The sequence below is a fragment of the Brassica napus genome, chromosome C1 (assembly GCF_020379485.1).
Source record: "Brassica napus cultivar Da-Ae chromosome C1, Da-Ae, whole genome shotgun sequence".
Taxonomy (NCBI): domain Eukaryota; kingdom Viridiplantae; phylum Streptophyta; class Magnoliopsida; order Brassicales; family Brassicaceae; genus Brassica; species Brassica napus.
In genome coordinates, this window is record NC_063444.1 from 23,060,760 (window position 1) to 23,082,432 (window position 21,673).

General features: G+C 33.6%; 1 protein-coding gene across 1 annotated transcript; it reads right to left on the reverse strand.

Moving 5' to 3' along the window:
* Positions 1-378: 378 nt before the first annotated feature.
* On the reverse strand, positions 379-3,083 carry LOC106385033 (peroxidase 34-like). The gene is made up of 4 exons (XM_013824978.3): positions 2,808-3,083; positions 1,800-1,991; positions 1,025-1,193; positions 379-937 (listed from the first exon to the last, which is right to left on the reverse strand). The coding sequence occupies exons 1-4, from the start codon at positions 3,024-3,026 to the stop codon at positions 468-470; spliced, it is 1,050 nt and encodes a 349-aa protein (XP_013680432.2). The 5' UTR covers positions 3,027-3,083; the 3' UTR covers positions 379-467.
* Positions 3,084-21,673: the final 18,590 nt, after the last annotated feature.

The following is a 21,673-nucleotide window of genomic DNA, read 5'->3' on the forward strand; positions in this document are numbered from 1 at the left end:
GGGGTGAAGCTACTATGATAGTGTTGGGTGCACTTGCACCCATAATTTCTGAAAATGAGATTTGTTTAAGTAATTTGATGGTATTTGGACTAAATGGTTAAAGGTGCACCCGTTAAAATCTTAAAGAAGCAGTTCAATTGCCCCTCTTCTCATTCTAAAATTTTAAATTTAGTTATGTTTTTACCTTAATTCATACTTCTATTTTTTTCAAATATTTGGTGCCTCCACTAAAAATGTGTTCTAGATTCGCCTCTGATCACATGCTTTAAAACCATTTGATAGTAAAGTTTTACCAAAACATGCCGTTTTCGCAGAGATAATGTCTGAGACAGTAAACTTTTGTCATCTCCGATTACAGTGTGAGACAACAGCCAATGATTTAAAATAAAATAATCTCAAGTAACAGCTTGAGAGCGCTTTATTTATCTTATATATATTTTTGGTAGCCACATATTGAGTCACTATTCTCACATAGAGCTAACAAAATCAACGATATCAACAACGTCATGGAGTAGAGAGTTGGAATTCACCATCCTACAGTTCAGCCTGATCTGTCCTTGAGTTCCCGTAAGAGGTGTAATGTTTCCCATCCTATTCATCGCCTCCACAAACGCATTGAAGAATGTTTGTGTGCCATCAGCATATGCTCTTACCAAGGGGATTGTGTCAGTAGCATTAGGACTAGAGAACAATTCTTGGTCGCTCTGGATAAGACCTTTCTGTTCTCTTAGATTCACATAGTATTTGTTGTCGAAAACCGTAGGTGTACGCAGATCAAAATCCACCAAGGCGCTTAGGTTACCGGTACGTGGACATAGTCCACGAAGAGTTTGGAGGTAAGTAGTGTTGAGGGTAGGATCAGGTAAACCGGTGTTGCTGAAGTTGTATAATCTGTCCATAATGAACCGGCATTGATTCTTACCAAATGTGTGACCCCCTAACCAAAGAAAGACCATAACATTAATAATAAACTCGCTAGTTTCAACTATATACCATATGTATTTAATAAGTTTTTGTCAATTACCGGAAAGAGCAACGAGATCAGAAGGACGGTCGAGGCCAACGTTTCTAAAGCTGGCTTTAAGTTGTGGAAGTGTGAAGAATGGAGCTGGAAGATTAGCATTAGCTAGATTCAGAAACGCTTGTAAGCTGTCTCTTCTCCCCAAAGGAACCCTCCATGCAGGGCCTCCTGCCTATATAATACAGTATGATATAGAAACCTTTATATTCAGAATAATTATTGTTTTCAGAGAATTTTGTTCCAATGTTACAGAGATTATTCATTATTCTTATTATTCGGAATTTTCAAGGAGAAAATGGAAAAGGACAAACATGTAATTAATTCCATTGATTATACATTTAAAGCAAAGTTTTTCATCTCCAGTATTTCTTAAAAAATATGATAACTATTATCATGGGTTACCTATAAAAGTGGTCTTATCTAATCAAGTAATGGTATTTAATTTTGTCAATGATCTATATTAAACATGCCAAGTTTTTCTTCACGGGACAACGCGTTTTAAATATTTCCGATTAGTTTTGCATAACTGTGTCTGTGTCAAAGAAAAGAAAGAAAAAAACAGTGTCTGTGTCGCATGTGAAAAATTGATACTAAATATAGATTATAATTTATTTTACAAATTCTGTTTTCCAATCTTATATGTCACGTCATCACGCGTTTTCAATATTTAGTTCTCAACCAATTTTTTCAAAACAAAATCAGGTTTTCTTGTTGATATTCTTAATTCAAAACAGTATTTGTAATAATGAATAAAAGAAAACGAATCAATGGAACATACCAAAGTGACAGATTGTTGAGCTGCGATGGTGAGCATATCTGCGCATGAAACGGTTCTCGGGCATGCCCTCTCCACTGCGGCTTTCATTCTATCAATCACAGGAAATCCCCGAGCCGAGTTTGCATTTCCAGCTGCATCTTTCTCTGTTCGGAATGATGTCGTGTTGTCTAACAAGATCGATGCATCACAACCCTTTTAAATTTTCAAAATATTATTTGACAAATCATTAGTTATTATAACCATAGGTTAAATCTTTCTCAACTGGTAACAGTGTAACATAATCAGAGAATATATAATGAAAATAGAAGTGACGAGGGATAAAACTTCTCTCAAAGATGTTATACTCAATGATAAGTAATATTATTCATGCTACGTGTGAGAATTTTTGGTTGGTTTCAAAATATCTTCTCGTATAATATACCCCATAATTAATAAATACTGATTGATGGATCTTAAGTTCATGCCGTTATTGGTTGCTTTCAACTTTATGTAACACTGATAATTCATGTACAGTGAACCGATATCTGACTAAAGCATATGTTTTTGGCATCGTCACTGAAATTAATAACTAACCAGTAGCCAATCATCATAGTCGAAAAGGTTATATTAATATTCTTGTGTCTACTGCATAATCTAATTAATGAAATAAACCATATTTGGTTATCCAGGCCGGGAGAGAAATTACTAAAAGACAAACAAACATATGACATCTAGCCATGTAAAATTTTATAATTATTTTACTAAGGATATCGTTTCACCCTAATTGATACTACCTAGAATGACATTTTCATGAAATCAGTATTTTGTAAACACTAAAAATTCACAATAACACCTATAAAAACAGTGCTGTGATATTTAATTTGAAACATAGATGTAATAACTGAATTGCGCATGAAAAAATTGTATTTTTAATCACTTTTTAGGTAATGGACTGATTTATTAATATATAAAAGATGCAGCACACAAATAATTAGAAAGGAAATGGATATATGAATAGTGATATCTTACATTAACAAAGCAGTCGTGGAAGTGAAGACGAAGGATACTCGCGGCGATACGAGGGTCTGATCTTAGCTCGTTGACAATGGTTTCTCGTACGATGTTAGTGACGTTTGGGCATGAACTGTCGTAGAAGGTAGGGGTAAGCTGAGCATCGGACAGAGACGCACGAAGCATAAGACATGCCAATGTGATTAAGATTGTCCAAGTGGACAAAGTAGAATGCATTTTGAAGGAAAAGAAAATGATATGATTGGGTTTAAGAGAGAAAGATGAGGAAAGTCCGTGATCTTAAGGAATCCTTTTATAGGCAAGTTGGGTCTAACTTGGAGGCCCTTTTTTCTTCAATTGAAGAGTTTTTTCTTAACAACAAAATGATGACTTTTACTGTCAAAAAAAAAACAAATGGTGACTTTTCTTCTCGAGTTGTATATATCATCCACCAGGTTAATTGGTTATCTTACATTTTCGTATCTACTGTATTATTTAACTTCTCAAGTTCGGTAACAGAATAAGTTTTGAATTATTCTCATATACAAATATTAACATTTTTGTCAACATAACCAATATTATCCACAGAAACTAAAAATCATCGTTAATTTTATGTCAAAAGTATAAATTAATTAAAACAGTCCAAAAGGCCAAATCAGAAGTTTGTAATAATTATTTTTCTTATCATTAGCATACTTCTTAAAAGAAAACTTCTTATAAATTATCTGGTGACTTTTGGAAAATATACAAGTGAGCCCTCTTGTGAGTAAACAAAATTAATTTACTGGTGGTGGGATGGAGGTTTTAGGAGACTGTTGTCTATATTGGAATGGAGATTGTTGTCTATTTTGGAATGGAAAATGCGATTGTGCCTCCTCTTGTTTCTCTCAACCCAGATGGAATGATTACATACTCAAACACTGGGAAAATGCATTTTTCGACCTAAACAATTTCAGTCGTGCCAAATACAGTCTGAACCAATGATCAATGCTAAATACGATCCTAATTCAATTATAATTCAAAAATACTACTTAAAGTTTTTAAAACGTGCTAAAATCTACATTGACCGTGATAAAAGTTAGTCAACCATTAAAAAACAAAAACGACGTCGTTTTGGTTTAATCTTTTTTATAAAATATGTTCATTCTAGGATTTAAACTAGTGCATTAATACACTTTAAATGAAACACTCTAACCACTAGACTGAAGTAAATGTTTGATATATAATTACAAATTTGAAACTATATATACTACTATAGTTCTTTATCTTCTCCAAATAAAACTTTGGTGATAATTTTTTTCTGTTTTTTATAAATACATTAACATATCTTTTAATTACCATATCTTTAATATAATTTTATTATAGTAAAATATAAATATATAGTATTTTAAATTATACAAAATTAAATATAATTAAATTTTTGAAACTATTTATAAAATTTTATTATAGAAATTATTTTAATTTTCTAAAACTTGAATGGTATTTTTCTTTTATTTTTCAAAATTAATATATTGTACTATATATTTTATGTTTTTATATTTTTTTAGTTCTTGTTTAATGTGTCTAATATTTTGAACAAAATATCACAAATATATTATATTAATTTTTAAAAATAAAAAATTACAATTCAATTTCTTAAAATTACAATAATTTATATTAAAAAAATTAATAAATAGTTTCAAAATTTTAAGTGTATTTAATTTTGTATCATTTAAAAAATATGTTCATTTTGGGATTCAAGCCCTTGCATTGATATACTCTAAAAGAGACACTCTAACCACTGGACTAAAGTAAATGTTTGATAAATAATTACAAATTTGAAACTATATATTCTACTATACTTTTTCATCTTCTCCAATTAAAACTTTGGTGATATTATTTCTGATTTGTATAAAACACTAGACGTTGGAAATAAAAGTGAGCTAGTCATAAGTACTGTTGCCGTCTTGCCTAGCTTCTCCATGGTATAAATATAACTGAATATATTATCCTGCACTTTCAAGCCAAACTGAAAACAAATAATACATTCAGTAATTTTAACCATTTCGTAGTATTTCATTTCACCTTTTTTTTTTCTTGGGAAAGCCACTACAAAAATGGCAACAACTGTTTTTAATTACATAACTAATGCATCAACTATTGAAAATTCAAAATAAAATACAAGAATTTAGTTAGGAAGTAAAACTAAATATTCTGATACATATACGTTGGAGGAAAAGCAATATAATAAATATGTGCCAGGAAAAGGGGGAAAAGGTTAACCAACGCGGTTGGCCTAGTGATAGTTGAGAAAGAAAATCCAATGCGCTCCCCGCAGGTTCGATTCGCGTTGGCCACCCGGGCCCTCCCTGCTAATTCCTGGGGAGGAAATTACGTGGCTGCTGCGGGTCTCGTGGGATTAGTCGGTTGACCTCGGTCGCCGGATCCCACGGTTAACAAAAAAAAAAAAAAAAAAAAAAAGGGGAAAAGGAAAATGACAAACAACAAAAGATAGAGGTGCCGTGAAGGGCTTGATGATACATGTGATTCACCGGAGGCAATATCTGTATCTTATTAATTTAGAGTCTAATATTTTATCTACTATTGAAAAATCATAATAGAACCATTATATTAATAGAATGACAAATTAGATTTATAATAGATATCAACCAATTATATCTACAATATTAACATTATATAATTTTGGAAAAAAAATTCTAATTCCTAAAAATCAGTATAAACAGCAAAATTATAATCTCCTAACAAGATATATGTTACCAAGAATAGATTTCGATGTTTAGCTATTTTCTAAATATTTTTAAATTAAATCTTTATAATATTTTTGTATTATAACAAATATGTTTGGACTTGAAAAATATATTTTTAACTAATTAAAAATCTAACTTTAGATCACTTTATTCAAACAATTATGAAACTTTAGCCTATGGTGTTCAATTATTAAGCCAAAATTCTTCATTTACATCTATATATGAATGTTTTATTAATTACATTTCTTATATAAATATTGGTTCTCCTTAATATCAACACGATTTATATAATGACCTCACGTCATAAATACTATAGTATACAATTTTAATATTTTTATTAATAACTATATTTGTAACTCCATAATGCTTTTGAGCACCAAAATAAATTAAAACTATTTTTTGCATATGCAATATATAACACAACATCATACTTCTTTTCATGTCAATATAAATTTATAACTATAACAAAAAATAATTCGCGCAAGTGCGCGGGTAAAAACTCTAGTGTTTGTTTAAGTTTAAGCAAGTAGGGTGCATACTCGATTCTTATGGAACCCTACAAAAATATTGTGAAGGAGAGTTTCACTAAGATTTTAGATGATTTCAATGAGTGAATAAAAAGTTTGCCATAATTTGTTACTAAAATTTTTCAGAAGGTATTTGAAATCATAAAAAAAAAAATATCTTTTTTTTCTTAGCTGACTAATTATTCTAAGACGTGCCACTTATTTATTTTTAATAAAACTGAGTTACATATTCTAAGACGTGTATTAAGACGTGCGCGAATTATTTTTTAATATTTCTATATAAATTATAGTAACAAATTCAATATCAATTTCTCAAATAAATTACATTAACACTATTATAATATTAATTAGATATTGATAGGTATTTAACCATTAAAAATGCTCTACAAATATTTCATACGTTTTTACTAAATTTTTCAGCAATGAAATACGTATTTTTATTGTAGTAAATAGTTTTATTTGTTTATATAATTTCACTACAAGAAAACACTGGCTTTACAACGAAGTTTTACAATGAACATAATTCCTCATAAATTTACAAGTAGATTACGTCGACGTTACGACGAAAAGCAGTTTCGTCGTAAAGCGGATGTAATATTACAACGAAACTGTTTCGTCGTAAAGTCGTTGTAAAGTTACAACGCTTTTACGTGGAAAATTAAATTCCACGTAAACGCTTTGTAATGTAACAAGGACTTTACGACGAATCTTGTTTCCTTATCTTTCCTCGTAAAGACGCTGTAATGTTACAAGGACTTTACGAGGAATCCTATTTCCTTATATTTCCTCGTAATGGCGTTGTAATTTAACAAGTATTTTACAACGAATCGGGTTACCGTTATACTTGGTCGAAACGTGTATTAAGTGTGCTTTATACCTAACTAAATTCCTTGTAAAGTGGATGTAAAATCCTTGTAAAAAAGTTGTAAATCCGTAGTAATACATTGCGTTGTAAAATACTTGTTAAACCTTTACCTACCAAACTCGAAAATCTTCTATATATATGTCATTTCTCAATGCTAAAAACACACCAACAAATCTAAGAAAAAAGAAAAACTGAAAAACACAACTAAAAAAAATGGCTGATGGATGCAATATCTACGAGATACGGAGTTGGATGATTAGTGATTTTCCTGCTTATGGGATATTGTCTGGGTGGACAACTCATGGAATATTATCTTGTCCAATTTGTCGTGGATCGACAGATGCTTTTCAACTGAAGAATGGTAGAAAGAGTTGTTGGTTTGATTGTCATCGTCGATTTCTTCCCATCTCCCATCCGTACCGAAGAAATAAGACATTGTTTAGATACAAAAAAGTTGTCAGAGATAGTCCTCCTCCATATCTCACCGGACAACAGATCCTGGCAGAAATTGATTATTATGGAGCTCTGGAAACGGTGCCGCGTGGAGGAAACTAGCATGTTCAGGGAAATATGTCTGATGGGTATGGAGTCTCTCACAATTGGCATAAGAAGAATATATTTTGGGAGCTGCCTTACTGGAAGGATCTTCTTTTACGCCACAACTTGGATGTGATGCACATAGAGAAGAACTTTTTTGACAACATCATAAATACAATATTGAACGTCCCAGGAAAGACAGAAGATAACAAAAAGTCAAGGATGGACTTACCTTCTATCTTCTGGAGAAGTGAGTTACATATCAAGAGCAATGGCAGTGTTCTTGTTCCCATCTTCCGGTTGTCATCAGCAGCGAAAACAACTTTGTTTGATTGGGTCTCATCAGAAGTTAAGTTCCCTGATGGTTATGTTTCAAATCTGTCAAGATGTGTTGAACGTGGTCAAAAGTTTTCCGGAATGAAGAGTCATGATTGTCATGTGTTTATGCAACGACTACTTCCATTCGCTTTTGCTGAGCTCCTTCCAACAAATGTACATGAAGCACTTGCAGGTAAATATTAATTTATAATATATTACATATGTTTATAAAATGTTATTAATTGGGTTATATTCGCAACATACAACAATTGAAGCATTCTTCAGAGAATACTCGTATGTGGGATACCTTTCACACATACGAGTATGGAAGACATCGGGCAACAAGTAACTACGGAATATGTGTGAAAAGCGAAACATAATTTTACGGGATCTTGCAGGAGATTATGGAAGTGGAATTTCCAGGGTTATTGAAGCTAAAATGTGTCCTCTTCAAATGTGAATGGTTCGATCCCGTTGAGAATCGAGGTGTTTGATTTAGCAAATTTGGTGTTGTGGATGTCAACTCTGGGAGAAGATACAACAAATTCGAGCCTTTCATCCTAGCTTCCCAGGCTGAACAAGTTAGCTTTCTTCCATACCCTCGCCTTCGAAGTTCTAGGATTAATTGGTTGGCTACTATCAAAATTACACCTCGTGGACGAATTGTTGCTGGAGAAGAACCACCATTGCAAGAAGAAGATGCTATTAATGAAGTTGAGGTTCCTGATCAACAACTTGATGAAAATCTTCTGATCGACCCAAATAACCATCAATATGAAGATCTTCCCGAAGATGCGACAGATGAAGCACGTGAAGACGAGTTCGATTGTAGTGACGACGATGACTGTTCAGATGTTGATGAGAACTCAAACGATTCAGAATGATGTAATATATGTAACAAATGTTGTTTTTATCTTTACAAAATATTGTACCCAATGTTGTTTTTTATTGCTTAAGTAAGATACTTAATGTATGTGTACTATAAGTTGTCTTGTATAATATCTATTTCTTAAGGTAAAAAATTTTATTTTGTTGAAGTTAAGGGTTTTAGTTGGATAAAGAGGATGAAAGTATGAATGAGTGATAATGGTAAAGATGATAACTTTGGGATTTAGGGATTTGATTTTCGGGGTTTCATACTTTCCTCGTAAATTCGTTGTAAATAAAAACACGGGCCTGGTAACTTCGTCGTAACATAAAATATTATTTCCATGTAAATTCGTCGTAACATAAAATACTATTTCCTAGTAACTTCGTCGTAAATGAAAAAACACGGGCCTGGTAACTTTGTCGTAAATGAAAAAACACGGGCCTGGTAACTTCGTCGTAAACCAAAACACGGGCCTGGTAACTTCGTCGTAAACGAAAATACGGGTCTGGTAACTTCCTCGTAACATTACGACGAAGTTACGAGGAAACCGTTTTTATATATATGGGAGAAGTCTTTCAGACGAGCACTACTCGTATCTTCCTCCCTAACTCCTCTCCCCCTCTAAGGTAACTTTCTCTCTCTATCTTTTTTTTTTTTTAATAGTTTAGGTGGTTAGTTTAGGTGATTAGTTTAGGGAATTAGTTTAGGTGATTAGTTAACGGAATTAGTTTAGATGATTAGTTTAGAAAATTATTTTAAACAATTCGTTTAGGATATATATTAATTTAATTTTTTTAAATTTTCTAGATGGCTCCTAGACCGAGACCAGCAGCTCATGCACCTACGTATGCGGATTTGTTTGGCGATGGATCTTCCTCTAGCGGTCCATCGTCTTCTTCCGGGACAGTTCCGGACTCTCACACATCTCGGAGAGTTTCTTCGACCCCTCCTCATCTTCTATCTCAGATGCCTCCCCCACCAGCTCCACCTGTCGCCCCGGATTAGCCTGCCCCACCGTCTGCAGTTCATCTCGATTTGCGGGTGCCAGCTCATGCACCATTCGCAAGATACACCGTCGAGGATTTGCTTGCCCAGCCCATACGAGAGGGTTTACACGTTCTGGACCCCGATAGACCCCCGGGTACTTATTGGTAAGTACATAAAATTATTAATTTTAAATTTAAAATCTTTGATCAATTTTTTTAACAAATTTGTTATATTTGCAGGTTTGGGGCTAACAACCGTGTTAGCCGGAGCGTTTCAGAGACGATGAAGGGATATTATGACGGCCCTTATCCCAACTGGACCATGACTCCCGATCACGTCAAGACGACGTGGTTTAAATGTTTTGCGGTAATTATATTTACATATTATTAATATTTATATTGTTAATTAAATAATTATTATTTTTTTCTAATCTTTTAAAATGTTTGTTTTTTCAGCAAAGGTGGAACTGGTCCGTAGGAATCACTGAGAGGGTGAAGAGCGAATTTATTGCAAAGGCGAAAACTCGTCTTTGCAACACCGTCTCCGATTGGAAGGACAAGTGGGAGATTTACGGCTATGAGGGGAAGCCGAGCGGGGTCACAAAGGAAGCATGGGATGGCCTCATCACCTATTGGAACAAACCCAGCTCCATCCGCAAAGCCAACTCCTGCTCCGCTTCCCGAAGAACGAGGGATAAAGATGGCCATTTGCCTATGGTTCATAGAACCGGCCAAAAACCCCATGCCGAAATTCGTCTCGAAGCTGTAAGTTTTATTTAAATTTATAATTTTCATTATTTGAAACTTGTATTATTAATTATATTTAATTTATTTATTATTGTTGTTTATTAGTTGGAGAAGACGGGAGTTTTGCCATCTCTCTCGGACTTATTCAAGATGACTCACGCCTCACCAGATGGGGTTTTTGTGGATCCTGCATCCGAGAAACTATTCAACGCTGTGGCGTCTCGGGTTGAAGAGCAAGAGACGCAACTTACCCAACAGTCTGCAGATGGATTACCCGTCAAGTTGTCAACCGAAGAGGTCGACCGGATCTTCGAGGAGGTAAAATTTAATAATTTTAATTTTTTTTCTTTATTTTATTATTAACTCTAAATACGTTTTTATATATATACATATAGATGGCTCCTAGAAAGAAGGGAAGGACGGTCGGAATAGGTTCCGTTAACGAAATTGCAAGGGCGACTTTGTCATACTATTCGAGACGGGACCAGGACAACGACCGGATGCAGGCTCGCATGGATACCCAGCAGCAGCGTTTGGACTCTCTCGAGGGTTTGCTGGATGTGATGGCGGTGGGAAATCCAACTTTGCAGAGAGCTTTGGCGGAGAGACGAGCAGCTCTCGGGATGAGCCAGCCGGATCCCGAAGCAGGAACGTCTACAGACCCGAACCCCTCAACCAACTACTTCGATGACGATGATGTTGGCCTTTAGTTTCCTTTTTTAATTTCTTTTGTTTTGTATAAAAATTTAAATTCTATTTAATTAATGAATTTATAGTTTTTTTAAAAAAAATATTTGGTTTCATATTTAATTTTATTTCAAATATTTTAAATTTTAAAATTATTGTTTTATAAAATTTATATAATTATTATAATTAATTAATATTTTAAATATGGAGATGTAAATTCGTTGTAAAATTCCACGTTAAGTCCTCGTAACGTTTACGAGGAATTTACATGGAGTCGTTGTAAAGTCCTCGTAAAGTTTACATCGACTTTAAGTGGAAGCCTTACGTGGCTTTTACAACGAACTATTACGAGGTATTTACATTGTCATTTACGAGGGCATTACGACGAATAGTTTCCTTCCGCTTTACGAGGAATTGACTTCCTAGTAAACGTAACTAGGACTTTACGACGAAACCTCCGCTACGACGAGCGTTTAACAACGAAACGCGTATCGATGTTAATTCGTCGTAAAGCCCCTATTACGACGAATTTACAACGAATACCGCCCTCGTAAAAAATTTGTTTTCTTGTAGTGTTTATAGTAATAGAAATTAAGCCTAAAATATTTTTATCATCTAAAACATTACTAATTTGATTTTACTGAATTAAACATAACTAATATCAATTAAATTATAAGGTTAGAATATAATTTAAAATTTTAAATAGTGAAACTTAATATATAATAATTTCATTTTATGATCTATACAAATCATGGCAAAAAATATATGACAGGATTATAAACCATATATTACTATTTTAAACTACGATGTATTTAATTTGTTCTTAAAATGGAACCATTTATAGATTGACAAATGTCAAATGGGCAGGTTTATCAAGAGTTCTCAAAGTCTGAAAAACGATTCTTATCTTTTGATTTACAGAAATTATGTTTGATTATTTCTTATTCTTTTTATTGTTTGAGACAGTGAAATATTTCCATTAGAGATGCTTTTAAGATCCATGGCTACAGAAACTCAATAGCTTTCATTGATACATAGAAACTCAAATAACGAGTTTGAATATGAACGGTGTAGTTATCTGTGGTCAGGGCTGCGGCAAAAGTTGTTGAAAATAAAACCGAGTATTGTAAAGTTTTAAACGATATTACGTACACGTATAGCGATTTCTAAAACGAAGCTGTCTTACTCTTAACTATCTGAAATATACGTAGCAATTTAGCAAACCACATTAAATTGTCTCCATTTGGCTCCAATGCTGAATCTACATTTGGTTATACAAAAAGTCTGATTATTTTGTGAAAAAAAAAAATAGAAAAAGAAAGATAAGAACAAGGCCACGTGTTCTGTCGTTATAGAAGAGTACAGGACCAAGAACATGATTATTGGAGGGTTTTTAAGGTGGGGTTCTTAACGGAATATAAGAACCTGACTCTTAATTTTTAACTAAAAAAAGTAAGAACCAGCTCTTAAATAAGAGTTTTAAGAGACGGTTCTTAACTTTTTTTGTTAAAAGTTAAGAGACGGGTTCTTATATTCCGCTAAAAACTCACCCTAAGAACTTCTCAATAATCAGAGACCCTCAATTATAGAGATCACGTCAACATCCTCCAACGGCGGCGACCCACGGCTCCAAGAAAGCGGATTTTAAGCATTGTTTTAATAGTTACTATTATGATCTTCGATTTCAAAACGTGAAATTATTTTGACTGTTAGTAAATTTTATTTACAACTTTATAATTTTTTGTATCTGATTTATTTTAATTATTATTTTTTGAACCTTTTAAATTATTTTTCTTAAATAAGAAAAATGTTTGGATTATCAAATTTTAGTTTTTCTATCCTAATTTATTGAAAAAGCTATAAATTTATTTGGGATATAAAATATTTTCATCGTTCGAGTTAGAGCGGCGTTCAATTCAGATTTTGGCTCGTTTTTCAGTTTTTTTTTTCGTTTTGTAAGAATTAGTTACCATGTTAAAATCATTTCTAATTGTATTTGTTTTGGTTTATAAATTTTTCGTTTTCAGTTTATTCAATTTAACACCAAGAACCATAACTATATTTATTTTTTTTCTATGAATTCTAATTTATATGATTAGGAATCAGATGTATTAAAATATAACAATATCTTTGGTATTATAGATAAATAATTTGATTTAAGCATTTGTATTAACAGTTATACCAAAATCTTTCAATATATAATTTTATTAATTTTAAATTTTAAATGTAAATAGAAATAAACATTAAGATTTACTGATGACCATCTAAAATTTTACAAGAATCCCAAAAAACTAAATTATTTGACATGAACTTCTTGAAATTTTTAGATAAACACCCACAAAATATTAATAAAACTTTGTATTTACACTTCAAATTTTAGATATTGATATAACTTTTTTGTTGAAAATATTAGTGAAACTTTAGCGAGGGGTCATTTTCTAGTTGGTGATCTACGTAGAGAAATAGACACAGAAAATGTGATGTATTTCAAAATTTATACCATTTTAAAAAGGGACCCTTTTAAAAATATATTTTCAAACTGAGAAATGGGGTTTCTCTTCATTTTCTAATTTTTTTTATAAAAAAAAGAAACATGACAAAAAATGAAAAACATTTTTTTATTATTAAATCATATAAAGCGTTAATAATTTTTATTTATAGAGAAAACTATTTTAAGCATTTATATTTTAATTAAAATTTTAATAAAATATATGTTATTCATAATCATCAGTCACTTAAATAAAGTTTCCAAAAAAATAAGAATTCACTCATCTTTATCATTACATTATTTTTACAATCACCAAGGTAAACCATAAATATATAATTTCTTTTTATCATTAAAGTTCTATAAACTGTCGTAATATGCGATGTGATAACTATTGCCCAAGATGTGGAACACCAGAAGAGACCGTTACTCATGCTATCTTTGAGTGTCCACCTGTCTTACAAGCATGGGAGCTATCAGTAACACCGTCGAGCTCTCAAATCTTCCATGTATCAAGTATTTATGCTAACATGGACTATCTTTTCTGGAGAAATAATAGTATTCTGGAGCCAGAAGATGATAGAGATCCCTATCCTTGGATAATTTGGTACATCTGGAAAGCTAGGAATGATAAGTTGTTTAGAGGCATAGACAGAGACCCTTTGGAACTAGTCAGGTATGCAGAGAGTGAGTGCCAAGCTTGGTACAATGCGCGAGACTCTGTGCCGATTCCGACACAGGTACAAACTACTGAAGAAACACAAGCCTTAAGCTTGTGTAATATTTGTATGGTGGATGGTTCATGGACCTCTACAGCTCAGTTTAGTGGGATGGGATGGGTTTGGAAGGATACCATGGGTAAGATTCAACTCATGGGGTCAAGAAACCTGAGGAGGAGGCAAACATCTTTACATTCGGAACTGGAAGCGCTACAGTGGGCAATGGAGAGTATGCTACAACACTCGATCTGTCAGAGGTTTGGGACGGACTGCAAGGATCTGATTGCAATGATAGAACAACCACAAGCTTGGCCCAACTTCTCAACTGAACTGGAAACAATTCAAACTCTTCGATTGTGTTTTTCAGACTTCAAGATCAATTTGCAGATTCGTTAGCTAGGAATGCACGCTCTTTTCATAGACCCTTATGTTTTATTGGTTGTTCTATCCCGGTTTGGCTTCCCATACCAACTGAAGCTTGAGTAATAGAATAGCCGTTTGCTGCCAAAAAAAAAAAGTTCTATAAACTGTCCTAATAATTTTTAGAAGAGCGATTGATTAAACAAAATTAGATAAGTTTTTGCTTATGGATAATATTTCTTATTAGCAAATTGTTGAGAAGTAATTAATAAAATTGTATAATTGTATGAATTAGAGGATAAACTAAAATGAATCTTAAAATCTCATTTCAACTGTCGAAATGCGACTTAGGTGGGAAAAATAATTTTGATGCTAAGACATAGTTATGCAATATCGGCGCTACCACAATAGTATTCAATATTGGCGTCAAACAAGAATTTGAAATTATAATGTCAAAATGTGATATTCCTTAATCTCAGCTCTGAATCTAAAATTATGGCACCAACTCCGTGATTTTATCATGACCTGTATTTTGTACTCCCAACAGCAAAATGAGCTTATGCGAGTTTGCCCGTAAAACATTGTCTCGTCAATTTTCCTGTTAAAATATATATGATTATGGAATTTGATATCAAATATGAATTTCGGTGTTGTTTACAAAATAAAAACAAAAGTATGAATTTCGGTGCTAAATAAAACTACAATTTTGGTGACTGTATACAACATTGCTTTGGGGATATTTTTGAGGTTGTTTTATACTTGCATAAAAATTTTGAATTAATAATTGGTAAGCGGAAGGTAGATAGATGTATACTGAGAGATGAGGAGATGTCTATTCCCGAAGCTTTTTGAGCCACCTCCGTACATGGAAGAAATGGCACTAAAGTTATTAAGAGAGAAGAAGAGTTCATCTCCCAAAACACTTAAATGCCAAGTCAAACATTGATCAATTAGGCTTAATAATTCGAGATGTATATGAGGGCTTGGGTGAGAAAATTCATCTGTAGATTGATGTTTGACTAAGTATTGGAAGCAAAGAGAATAGCGTTGGAACTCTCCTCTTCTTGTCCCTTTTAGTTAGCTTAAGTGGGAATATCTGAACCAGTTGTGCTGCATTCTCACTTGGCTGCTCTTCTCTTTTCTTAATATGTCTCTTTTTATAGGTGGAGTGGCGTGGTGGAGTGAACTTCTCCCCTCACCTATTCTTCTTTCATTTCTGGATTTTGGGACCTACTACCTCAGTGGTTATAGGGCTCTAGTTGTGGTTTTACTGTAATTTGCGGAAATAACGATGGCTTATTCACCTATGTTGGGTTGATAAACTTACGTGACCTTTTATCTATATACTTGTCATATAATTGACGTGGTAAATTTGGCTGCAACAACATCTTGTGCTAGCAATTGAATGTTGCATCCTGAGAAAGAAACGAACAATCACATAGAGATATCAACATAATGATTCGGCAAATCGATTAAAGCTATGGGCAACGAAACTCTACATAAGTTGAACTTTGATACACAAATTTCAAATACTCTAAAAATCCAACTTGCAATATCTGATTAAATTACCAAGGAATAATATTTAAGCAAGAGAGAGAGAGAAATAATATTAGTTTTTAAAGAAACATTTTGTTCAAAGTCAAATAATGATATGTTTAATTGTTACCGTTTTAAAAAGTAGTTTATTAAATAAATATATTGTGGTCAAATATGAATGTCTTTCAAACACAAAGTAAATGAATTAATTCATGCTCCAAATGGTGACAACGGATTTGATAATAAAAGTGGTATGAAATTAAAGTGCAGGACGGTGCAATTGCGGTTCTTGCGGAATTAGAGTGCGCTACGGGACAACTACGGTTTTAAGTAAAAAACAGTGCGGAATATTGTTTGATTGGTGACAATATATATTTGTGGTATTGAATGATTATTTAATAAATAAAATAATAATGGTATAGAATATAAATATATTAAAATAATATAATAATCTATTAATATAATAAATATATTTTAAAATAAAAATGTCTTTTACTGAAATGCATTTTTTTATCAACTGAAATGCATTTGATAAGTGCATTTTGGATAAAATAAGCGTTACAAAATAATGTTTTGATTGCTGGAAAATATTTTACGCTTTTGTTACATAAATATCAAAAATAATGTAGAATATAAAATTTGGTTCTGGTTCTTGGGTTTTAAAGATATAAGATTTATTTGGGTAATTGGTATGATCCAAACAGAACCACAAAAAGAGATTTGGTTCGGTTCGAATCTTCGGTTCTGGATAAATATGCATATGCCTATATTTTCTTATATTTTAATAAAAGTGGTTTGATTATTTTGATTTTTTAATCTTTTTAATTAACTATTTTGAATAACTATATAACTGAAATATTACCATGTATGCTTTTAAAAAAAGTTTAAGTATTTCAATTTTAAAATAGTTATTAATAGTTGATTATAAGAAAACACATATATATCGCAGTCATACGCACTTATTTATGTTATTCATTGCCTTAAGATAATTAATATTTTAAAATAAATAAATTTTATTCGGAATATTTAATTGCACATTTTTCTGTTCAATTGAAATATTTAGATATGAAAGGCTTGAACCAAATATTTTAATTATATAGTTATAAAGAAAAAATGTGAAAAGAAACGCACATTTACATAATACCGCAGTATAATTGGAGCGTAAACTACTGTAGGTGTGGTATTGTATAGGTGAACAAACAAAAAAAAATTGAATTTGTTAAGTGCATTTTTTTAAGAATTCCGGTCTGTTATAAATCAATCGATGGATGTGCATAACCGGCCCGGTCCATAACCGGTCCATACACTTAGAGAGAGAGACGGCCCAACCCTAGAAAGAGAGACGGCTCAACCCTAGAGAGAGAGAGAGAGGCGGCCGTGACCTTAGGAGAGAGAGAGAAACGGCTTATGCTTTGGAGAAAAGGAAACTCTATTTCTTTTCCTTGTAATTGTTATCTTTCCATTATTATGTATTAGTACTTTTCATAATCCTAGTTGGTTTAGGTTTTTGGATACTTTCCTTTTCTATGACTTGTAATCCTTATATAAAGGAACTCATGTTATGATTAATAATACACAGACAAATTCCACATACTGTTACAACACGTTATCAGCACGATAACCTCTAACACCCTGAGGCTAAAACAAAACCCCTAAAACCCTAAACGAAAGGAATCTACCTCGAAACTTCAAAGGGATCGTTCTCCCAAACCGTGAGCACCCAGAAAACGATCAAGATATCAAATACAAGCTCTTGCCAAGAGGAATCATTCAGTGCAAACCGTTTGTCGATCTGACCACCGACGCGCCCTCACGCCCCGATACAGTGCGCGCCGATTTGCTTTGGAACCCTAATCCGAATCCGACGAACCCTAATCCGTTATTGCTCGCATCCCAGCTCGTCACCATCCGATCAGCTCCAGCCTTAAGGTGTTCCTGATCCTAGACGTCCTCAGCTTCCCGTTCACATCACAGCCAGCTCGCATTCCCGATCAGCTGCTTGCAAACCCGATAGGAAGCAGCCGCTCGCGAACCCGATAGGAAGCAGACGCGTCCCGCTCGCATCCGACGACGATCCGATAGCAACCAGCTCGCGTCCGTCTGTGTGCAGCTCGAGGTTCATCAGTTCATCTTGGTGGTCCGGTTTCAACAACCTGCAAACAAAAAGGTAACCCTAATTCTAAGAACATGAGAATTGAATTTGGATTGTTTGTAAAGATTGAAACCTTAAAATCTAATCCTTAAGATGAAAGCCATAGGATAATAGATCAAACCCTAAAGAGTAAATCGGAGCTCGAATAAGTCTGATCCCCTAAACACTAAATCGAGATTGATCCATTGATCAATTAAAATCATAACCTTAAAGGTTTTTGAATCTCAAATCTAATCCCTTTGATCAAAGATCAAAGTTTTCGAAATCCCCTAAACCCTAATTTGGAAAATTGGTTTTAATTTTTGATCTGAAACTTGAGTGTTTGATTGATCGCCTAGAACTATGATTAGGATTGTTTTAAACTTGAATCTGAATTCCTTATCTTGTTTAAACTGAAACCCTAAAAAACCTAGAAATCAAATTTGAAGTTGTCGCCGTATGGCCTTGATACATTCTAGGTTAATTGTTCTAGATCATATCCTGTGGCCGTGTGGCCTTGTTGCATTCATATCTGAACCTGATCACTACTGATTGATTGCAATTGAACTTAGAATCTAATGTTAGGATTGTATTGAAACTAAAATCAAGTGGCCGCATGATTTGTTTCATTGCTTGGCCGATTGGTTTGTTTGTTTGATTGAATCATGTACTAATAGAAACAAACCGTCTTAGGATTGAAATTACATGTTAACTAAATGCATAAGAGTTAAACCTATTGCACCCATTGGTCGTGAGGCATATACTTTGGCCGTGAGGCATTGTTTGAATGTTTAAAACTAAAACCCTAAATCTCGTTCTAAATCCCTAAAGGCCTTGAAACCTTAAATCCCATATTGCTTAAAACTTGAATGATTGATTTAAGGTTTAGGATTATTTACATATTGCATGAAAGATAGGTTGCTAGATCATTTGATTCTGAAACCCTAAAATCTAGCCACATATTACCAACCTTGAAATTGGTAAACCCTAATTACTATGAATTGTGTGGCCGTGTGGCTTTGTTAAGAATCATACCGAACGGCCGTGTGGCCTAATCGTTCCGATGCATTGCTCATACTCGCGGACTTGTGCCCTTGATTGATAACTTGCTTTCAGCATGTGATAGAAAGCCGTGTGGCTTAATGCATCATAGCTTGGCTGTGTGGTCTAGTGAGACACCATATCTGAATGGTCATGTGACCTTGTTTGCATATCTCATGAACCGATCTCTAGGATCGTTGTATCACATCAAAATGGCCGTGTGGCCTAAGCATCACATATAGACCTTGCATTCTCGACTTATCTCGCACCATGGTCGAGTAGTAAAGTGTTTTGGTCGAGAGACTTATGAAATCATATGCACTGATTATTTTGAATTGGTTGCATGAATTCTAAATCATGAATTGATTGATAATATGATTTTAGATGCCGAGATTTGAGCCCTTGGATTATGCCATTCTAAAACCCCCTGGAGAAAATTACCTAGAATGGGCAATTGACACTTCGGTTGTCCTGAAATCAAGAGGACTCGGTAGGAGTATCATTCAGGGTAATTATGCAACTGAAAGTGAAAAGTATAGGGTCATAACAATTATGCGCCATCTACTCACTGAGGATCTAAAAAATCAGTACCTAAATATTGAGAATCCTCGTGACCTTTGGACATAATTAAAATCCAGATACACAATGGTGTTATTACCAAAGGTCAGGCATGAATGGATGAGTCTCAGATTCCAGGACTTTGAGTCTGTGGATGAATATCATTTTTGCTTTGTCCAAAATCGTTTACAAACTGAGACTATGTGGTGAAGTGGTAACAGAGGAGGATTTACTGGAAAAGACCTTCCTCACAGCCGATCCAAGAGATCTATTGTTACAACATATCTATAGAGAAAAAGGTTTCACCACCTATAATGATCCGCTCTCATGCCTAACTGAGTAGAGTAATCAGTTGCTAAAAACAAATAGTGAGATGAGACATCCTGAAGCAAATAAGACTGATATGGATCAGGATGAATCCAAGGCAGCCGTGTCCAATGTAACTGATGGTGTGGCTGGCATGTCTATTGACTAAAGAAAGATCTCGACATGCTAATTGTGTTTTAAGTCTTTGATTTGTGTTTTTCTTTAAATCTAATTGTCATTCACGATTTTATATATAATAATAGAATTGATTTGAGTTCAGTACTATTATATCTTGCTTGATCTTACTTGATAATGTGAATGATTGATAAAGAAATCGCCTAAAAGGCATTATGGTACGGTATAGTAGCCTAGTAAGAAATCTATGGCTAAGGCATTGCCTAAAGGGCATTATATACACCCAAGAATATATGACCCATTGAGTTAATATGGTTTCCAAATAGAAACAATGGGCAAAAGGAAACAAGTTCCTTCAGATTTAAAAAAGAAAGAAAACGCCTAAGACCCTTTAAGAAAGTGGTCAAGACTATACCTATGTAATCTACTGATCAAAACTATGCTACAGATCAGTATGATAAGAGGCAAGAGCCGTGGTGATCATACTGATATATCCCACGAAAATTATACACTTTGTGGCAAGACCGGATTAGCCATCCTAGTCTAAACTTGATGCAAAGATTGATATTGAGAAGGCACAAAGAGTTATCCCATAAGATCTCACGTTGTAAAACATGTACACAAAGGGAAACTCATTAGGCTTTATTGTCCTAAGCATCACAAAATTATAGTATATTCATGAGGGGGAGAGAGGATAAACCTGTGATCCATGATCACACATGATCAATACTACAAATTCGTGTACTACTATGGTCTATGACCATGCTATAAACGGCTCGGCCGCAAAGGCCATTACCTACAAAGGTTCGGCTGTATAACTCAGACTCTAAAGTCTATAAAGCTTAGGGACATCATGAATTACATGTATATAAAGTTAAGATGCATCAGGCCATATAAGTGAGCATAGATATTCCCATCTCAGATTGAATACGTGTCATAAACCAGACATATACCATCTTAAGAGACTTTGAATAAACCACCACATACATATGTGCCGTCTAAGATGAAACCCCAGAAGAGGATTGAGAATATATGTTGGATAAAAGTATGACTTTCTCCCACGAGTTTTAAAGAGACCTTGAGCCAAATATGGGTGATCAGATTATGGCCAGGTACACGGATTGCATGATCAATGAATCCGTCTATCCAACATTAAAAGGAGAAAGTTATAAGCTGGGTAAATAATGATAATAAAGAGTAAAGAATGATAAGAAACAGAATGGTATCAACCATCATTGTCTTGGAAAAGATCCTCGGATTAGAATTATAGACTTCCAAAGAAAGAAAAGATTATACATAGCTAGCTAATCGAGATGCCAGACACTGAC